This window comes from Rutilus rutilus, assembly GCF_951802725.1.
Source record: "Rutilus rutilus genome assembly, chromosome: 18".
NCBI lineage: Eukaryota > Metazoa > Chordata > Actinopteri > Cypriniformes > Leuciscidae > Rutilus > Rutilus rutilus.
In genome coordinates this window covers 13,363,847-13,371,839 of record NC_140231.1, presented here as the reverse complement: position 1 = coordinate 13,371,839, position 7,993 = coordinate 13,363,847, and the positions used below count along the sequence as shown (strand labels likewise).

The 7,993-nt window shown below is 34.8% G+C and overlaps 1 protein-coding gene across 2 annotated transcripts; it reads left to right on the top strand.

The window, feature by feature from the left end:
* Positions 1-4,877: 4,877 nt before the first annotated feature.
* On the top strand, positions 4,878-7,638 carry tmigd1 (transmembrane and immunoglobulin domain containing 1). 2 transcript variants are annotated; one of them, XM_084386242.1, is made up of 6 exons: positions 4,878-4,970; positions 5,336-5,407; positions 5,563-5,847; positions 6,345-6,629; positions 6,725-6,828; positions 6,970-7,638. In XM_084386242.1, the coding sequence occupies exons 2-6, from the start codon at positions 5,353-5,355 to the stop codon at positions 6,985-6,987; spliced, it is 747 nt and encodes a 248-aa protein (XP_084242368.1). In that variant the 5' UTR covers positions 4,878-4,970; positions 5,336-5,352; the 3' UTR covers positions 6,988-7,638. The 2 variants fall into 2 exon arrangements, with proteins under 2 accessions (XP_084242368.1, XP_084242367.1); XM_084386241.1 differs by having other exon boundaries at positions 4,880-4,970; positions 5,331-5,407.
* Positions 7,639-7,993: the final 355 nt, after the last annotated feature.

The following is a 7,993-nucleotide window of genomic DNA, read 5'->3' as shown; positions in this document are numbered from 1 at the left end:
CTGTAAATAACAGATTGCTTGCCTTTGAGGAACTCATTCTAAAGCGCTTGCTTTCTAAGTTGTTCGTTTTAGTAGTTTTTTCAAATTGCAAGTTTGTTTTACAATAGCAAACTCAGTGTAAAGCACATAATGTGCTTGTAGTTTTGCAGACTTGGTCTGAAGATTCATTACATAAGTGAAAGGTTTCACTGAGTGAGCCTCAAGTTCCACTTTTAGTGTCTAAGCAATTTGAAAAAAACTTTAATGCAGCATAATGAGCAGAGAAAGCTTTGCTTTGGGACAAAATGATCTTGGGAAACAGACCTTTAACCTGTAAACTGACTTCCTTTACCACATCTTCACTATTTAGGCAGGGTTAGGTCTGAATTTCACAAGGATGATATGTTCAAAAGAGTTTTCTAGCCCCTATGGCTGCAAATGTTGCTGTTTTAGGTGTTGATGGCAAGAAAATGTGTTTTAATATTCATCATACTGATCTCAATCATTCAACATTAGCTAAATATCTCTAATTGGCACATTACCATTTGGTAGCTTGCCATGGATCTCCAGCGGCAGATCACACACAACCTTTGGTCATAAATGTGTCTGCTTGATCAAACATTAACGTTTTACCTCAGTCAACATCACAGGTCTTACACAACCAGTGCTGATCATTCAATAATCTGTGTGTGTGTGTGTGTGTGTGTGTGTGTGTGTGTGTGTGTGTGTGTGTGTGTGTGTGTGTGTGTGTGTGTGTGTGTGTGTGTGTGTGTGTGTGTGTGTGCGCGCGTATATGTGCCTGTGTGCGTATATGTGCCTGTGTGCGTGTGTTCAAATATTATTGCAACTACATTTTACAACTACATTTTACTTTTTTTAATAAGCACAAAAATTGGTTAAAATATTGTTGGAACTACATTTTACAGAGCCCCTAAAGGAACATGGTGGTGGGGAAAAAACATGAGAAGGGAGGAAGAATGCCAAAGTTTTGAAATATACTTTTTCCACCCATCTCATTTTTTTCCCACCACCATGTTCCTTTAGGGGCTTCGGAATGTTTACGGTCTTACATGTAAAAATGTACAGAAAGTATATGTCAGCATAATTCATGCAATGTACAGTGTGTGTGCACTTATCGATGGGTAGCAAACTGGAACAACCTTTAGCCTTTATTTTGCAAGACATCCTATGTCTTATCAGATGCAATAAGAAATGCTGAAGACTGAAAGGAGGAATGGGAGGGCAATAGAAGAAGTTATGCACTATCATGCAATAAAACTTTTTTATTGAAAAGAGTTTGTCTTCTCTCACACATGCATGCAATTAACAAATGTACGCATACATCTACGTATTGCCTCTGTTCATCCAGAAGTACAATTTTATGACGAAGAGACAAAGGTTCATGATGGCAATGACTATGGAAGAATGATTACTGTAAGTTACTGTAAGGAGCAGGCGAGCAGCATCCACATCTCCAGGACCTGCCTTCACTGGTGACAGACAGGTAATGATATAGTGTTTGCCCCAAACTTTGGCACTGTTTGTCACTGCTGTGAAATTAAAACACTTTTAAACCATCTCAATACAGTAAGTCTATAATTTTGGCAAAAGCTCTCCATTAAGTTTAACAACAAGCAAGCTAGTCTGGTGTTGACGTAAAATAGCATTGTGCAAGGTCGGAAATGCCACCAAAATGAATAAAAATGCCCCCAAAATTCAGTATATGAATTACCCATGTAAGTGTTCATGTATTTTGTGTTTATAACATAATATAGTTGAGCAATCTCACATGAGCAAGAGTGCCATTTTCTCGAATATCAGCACAATTGCAAAATGTGATATTAATTTTATACAACAGTTCAATAAACGATGAGTTGATTCAATTAATTGACAAGTTTTAGGCACAACATTGTCCATTTTGACTGTTTTTGCTCTATTTAGCCAACAAAACTATATCCATACAAAGCAGAAAAGTTGAATCTCAGCAACACAGCAGTGTTTCGTTATTGAATTATTCACTGTTTTTGAACAAATCGGTTAAGTCAATGATTCAATGACCCATTCATAAAGGTTGAATGACTGATGATTCACTAATTAAGGCTTGCCTCCACCTATTGGTGGTTTTAGTTTCATAATAGTATAATTTAAACCAAAATTTTCAATTTAAAAAATTTGAATTACAGAAAGATCCTAACTTTAGATCCTATCTATCTTATCTGTTTAGTAATCATGGCAATTTCATTTAGGACCTCATTTAGGACAAAAGCTATTACAAAATGACATTTCTTAAGTGCATAATTATATCTTGGATAGGAAAACAGTATTACCGAAGCACCCTAACTCCACAAAAAAATCCTAAAAACTGACTTAACTTTAGGACAAACCCAATGGTCTCCTAACTTCAAAATTATTTGTGAAATTAATTATTACTGTAAAAATCACATAATAGCCCTGTCTGAGAATGGCGTCACATTTATTAATGATACAAGATCAAGAACAGCGATATTTGATGGTGGAAAGACTTTGTGAACACCCAAATGATGTGCTGCACTTTGATGACAAAACTCGACAGTTACAGACTCCTATGAAATAAAAGGATTAGGCTTTGCCTTTTCTACCAAGCTTGTCAAAACTTCACTTAGTGAAAAGCACCACTTAATTTGTTTCTCCATTTTACTTCACAGCAGCTGTTTGCGCATCATTGGTTGCTTGGTAATAGACCTGAAGGTGATGATACACAGGGCAACTTTTTGAGCAATGTTGCTGGGCAATGTTGCCATCAACGGACAACCAGATGAGACACAGGGACCACGACCGATCTAAATTATCCAGATAGAAATTTATTGCCCATTTTCAATGGGAAAGTGCCCAAACAACAATCTCTCTGCAAGATTGCCCAGCAACATTGCTCAAAAAGTTGCCCTGTGTATCATCACCTTGAGAGTTGATTACCAAATCGATGGGGGGGTTTAAGATTTCCTAACTACAGAAAAAAAAGGAGATTTTATAAGATAGGATAAGAATCCTAAAGCAATTTAAGATTTGCTTCTGTAATACGAATTTGGGAAAAATCGTAAATTAACTTGTCAGATCGTAACTTAAGACTTAAGATAGAAAGTTTCTGTAATATGCCCCCAGCCCCCCAAAATGTCTGCACAGCCCTGAAAAAAAATTGCTGCCTTTAATAATCAACTTGGCTGTAAGTCATTTCAAACTAAATTAAACTTTTAAAAAATGATCATGTGACTCTATGTATAAAGAGGGTCAGATGTTCTTGCTTCTATTGAAGCTCAAGATGCCCTTTAAATAATTCTCAAATCATGATGAATAACTTGGTTTAACAAACTTGTAGATCTTAAGTGCTCCTGTCATTTTTTTATAAAATTTTATCAATTAATTTGTATTATACGTTACATATTTCATATATAACTGTGTTATATACAGTATATATCATTGTACTATAACAATATAGTCTTGTACTGTGTATAATCAAGTGCACTTGTATGTATGTGATACATCCATCAAAAAAGACATATTTTGGTGCCTACAAAGCTGATCAAAAACAATGAAGACAATGGTTAAACAGTTAACCGTGGTTAAAATTCACATTGAACCTGTGATATCTGTTAGATTTAGTTACAGTTTAACTTTGATAATCAACATCATTAGCTCACTGTGGTCAAACTGGGCCCCCTGGTGGATAATAATTGAGACTCCATTATGTAATGTAAACAGCATAATACATCTTTTGTTTCAAATCTGGGGCGAAGACAAAGCTAAATGCACAATATGCACTAGAAAACAGAACTGTTACATAATTTCATTATAACTATTAGTTCATATTCAACCATCTGGCTGATAACCGTTATGCCTTTAAATACATACATATGATTGATTAGGGCCAATGCAGGGAATGGGACCAGGGCTTACACACCTACTCTTTTTTACGAGAAGTACCATGGGATTTTTCATGACCACAGAGAGTCAGGACCTTGGTTTAGAGTCTCATCCAAAGGAAAGAAGACGTATATATAGGGTACTACGGGGTGCACCAGGGTAAAAGGCGCCTTTGATTTTATTTTCCTCTAAACCACTAAATGGCACAAAAACTTGCCGCAACACTTTCCAAAACATCTGCTTTTCAAGATGACCGTGAAAATTTGGCTGATTATTTATTGTTAGTACTGTAAATCGATATTAAATTATTATGGAATCTCCCTCAATGCTTTCAGAATCTTTACTTTTTAAAATTATTTTGTTTCTGTATTTTTAAAATATATTTTTATTTTAACATTTTAATGACAGTATATTTATGTAACAATTTTTTTATTTTTTTATTAATCAAAATAAAAAGAAAATAGTAGCCTACAAACTTTGCTAAAATTATTGTTTTGTACAAGTATTAACTTGTTCTTAACATACTGTATTATTTTAGCTTTCTTAAGGTGTGCCTTTAGCCCCGTTGTACCCTGTATATACAGTATAATAGTATAACAAGGTGACCTTATGCATATAACACTGTATTTGTATGAAATTTGTATAACTGATTTTCCTACATGCTGTACATGTGCATAATGTCATTGCCCTGCGTCAATGAACTCAGATATCACATATAAACACTAAAGGAATGCATGATTCATTTTGGGTTGGGACATGTATTTTTTTCATTTAATGCGTTTGGCATTGACATATGCATTTATAGAACATACAATTTCTCTTATCGCAAATGTTTTTATGACTGTAAGACTATATCTTTATGAGATTTCTCTCTTTTCATCCTTCCCATTCCACCTTGAGATATTGAAATGACACTTAAAAACCTATTTTTGCACAACACTAAAAGGTCTGTGACCGTGAGGGGAAGGTGATTTCAATTCCAAGTGCTGTAAAGGGACAGAATATAAATCATTGGTGTAAAGACACAGGCCTCTCCAGACCTCACGCAACCTTTGGATTTGGCATTTTCCAGAGAACCATCGCACAAAGCTTTGGTGAGTAAGCGGTCTTGAAAAAGGCATCTTTGCATCATTCTGTTGATAAAATCAAATGATTCAATGACTTTGAAACTGTCTGGAATTGTTAAATACGTTTAAATAAAAAAAATTGCCATCATTTACATACCCTCACAACATTCTGAAGCTGTATGACTTTTTTTTCTTTAGTGATATTCTGAGAAATGTCTTTAGTTTTTCCATTAAAGTCAATGGGATCCAAAGTTGTTTTGGATACACATTGATTTTGATAAGTAACGGCCATTTTCTTACATTTCTAGCAAAATACGAATTCATTTGAAGAATGTTTACCCAAAACATTCCACAAATCATATTTGTTCATGTCTTTTTATCATTAAGGGCAGCTGGCACACTTACAAAGATGAAAGTATTGGTTATCATTCAGCTCCTGCTGTGCTGTGTCAGTCCTATAAAAGGTAGCCTAATCTATCACTATGTTTTCAAAGTCTGGTGCTTTCAAACAGATCCAAATGCTGCATGTTCTAACATATTATTCTACTCGAATAATTCGAATACATTATGCCTGAACAAATTGCTAATATTTAATTCTCTGTAAACGCATTCTGAGCAGCGGTCACCGTTGAGTCATGTCCGTCGGCCATCGGGAGCTTGCTAAAGACAGAAGTTGAGCAAACCGTCACCCTAACTTGTAAGACTGATGGAAGTATTGACCCATCCAACCAAGAACTGCAGTGGTTCCGCAATGGTGCCCGGGTGAATCTGGCAGAAGAAAACCGCCTGTCCCGGAGTAGTCTTTGTGTACAGTCTGTCTCGAAAGAGGACAACGGAGTCGTCTTTACCTGTCAGCTGAAGGGTGACGCAAGTGTGAACGGCTCCATCGAGTTCGACGTCCATTGTAAGTTTAATGTTCAGAATAATGAGTAAACAGGAATATATTCAAGGGTAAAACTGACAGGTTTGGAATCAATTTCATTTCAGTTCATCTATTCCAGAACTCAACTAACACCTTATCAAACTCATTAAATTAACTCTTTAAATGTAGCCTACATCGAATGTTCACTCAGTTAGGATTGTGCGTTCGTGGGGTTCATTTGTAAACATTAAAACATCTCTTTCAATATAGCCACACGACGTAAACAATTAAAATGACCATTTACTGTGTAAACTAACCATTTATGTGTAAAGTTATCTATTCTAATTGTTTTGAATCTGGAATATTTCTTTAAATTAATCAGATTTCAGTCAAACTGATTAATATGCTGCTGCAATTTGTAAGTGGATAGTGAAAAAAAAAAAAGTTTTTCTTTCTTTCCTGTATGCATGTAAAACAACATAGTTAAGGAGATATGGTCAGATGTTTCATTCTAAGGTTTGAATGCCATTATATTACAGATCCTCCAGACCTTAATGACACTAAAGAACTGTTTGTTGAGGAAAAAAGTGGTGTTGTTCTGTCCTGTGATGTACGTGCCAACCCTCCTGTAGCTCTGGTTTGGAAAAGGGATGGTGAAGTTTTGGATCTGACCACAGGTAGTTACATAACGACCAATAATGGCATTACCGCTGAGTTGTCAATCCCAAAAGCTGAGCGTGATGTACATCAAGGAACGTACATCTGTGAGGTAACCTCACCCGTCTATGGAATTGCGAGCAGGACATTTACAGTTACGGTTGTAGGTTTGTGGTCCCTTTTTTATCCTCAATTTTTCTTTGACATTCTGCTTTACATTAATGTTCAGTTTAATTTATGTTTCTTTTTCCCCCTCCATTAGATAGAGTCCTAAAGTTCCCTGTAGGACCCACGATTGCTGGAGTGGTGGTGGTTTTATGCACAATTGTATTAGCACTCATCTCTAGGAGGGATAAAATTATGAAGGTATGTCAGCTCCATTTTGTTATCGTCATAACTAATAAAATAAAGACAACAGCGACGTTTAATATGAACTAGTTTACATAAATAACTCAGATCTTTGAATCAAAAACTATCTGAAACATCAGAAACTTTTGTGTCCTATAGTGCTGCAAACGAAATTGAACATCTCCACGTGGAATTGCATCTCAGGCATTCAAACCACAGAGACATTGAGCATTGAGGAGATCAGACTGGAATTTAGCCATTACTGTAACTGGCAAATGGGATGGAACCAGGATGGAAAGACACAGCCACTCCTAGAACATTGATGGCTGTGTTTGTTGGAGATACATTAAAATAAAGTCATTAAAGTGAATTGCAAGATATTTTACTGTACATTCTCAAGGACGAGATTTTACTTGTGTAAATAGTGTAAAAGTCAATAACCCAGGAAAGCCATGACCATAGCATGTTAGTTGGCTAGAAGAATTAGCTATATAGAGGAGTATTTTGCTAAATTTTGCACCAATGCTATATTTTCTAAATGTCATAATCATTTGTTAACAAACAAGTATTCATTAATTCAATGAGCTTATTGTTTCTGTAATACATTATTACATTGTTTAAATTAATACATTTTTAGCTAACTTTGACTTATTATATGTACATTTCTGAAATACTTAACTTAGACATTTATCTCTAATAACAGATCACTCTAAATTGTAATATGGACTCATGCACTTTCTGTAAAGCTGCTTTGAAATTATGTGCATTGTGAAAAGCGCTATACAAATAAACGTAAATTGAATTGAATTGAATTAAATATCATGTGCACTATATTAACATTATATTTTTACTTATATCATTAAAATATTATACGTTGTTATTATATTAAAAAAAGCATTATATTTATATTTGAGTTGTTATTTTTAACCTTTATCTATTAACATGTATCTACTGTACCTAATATTTATCTAAATGAATTGATATACTGAATCAAGATCGGAATCATATCACAAGAATTGAATTGAATTTGTAAATATGAAATCAAGCAATAATAAAAACAGTGGCCTACCAGTCATTGTACCATGTTGAAACATGTTCTCACTGAAATGGAACTTAATAAAATTTCTGTTTAGTTACCAAATGTTTTGACAATCACAGTACACTTATTGTGATGCAAACATGT

Bases quoted from the DNA above. Each gene is read 5' to 3' on its own strand.
- tmigd1 (XM_084386242.1), top strand. From the start codon at position 5,353: ATGAAAGTATTGGTTATCATTCAGCTCCTGCTGTGCTGTGTCAGTCCT. The intron at 5,408-5,562 runs GTAGCCTAATCT...CATTCTGAGCAG, and splicing joins CTGTGTCAGTCCTATAAAAG to CGGTCACCGTTGAGTCATGT. The intron at 6,630-6,724 runs GTTTGTGGTCCC...CCCCTCCATTAG, and splicing joins ATTTACAGTTACGGTTGTAG to ATAGAGTCCTAAAGTTCCCT.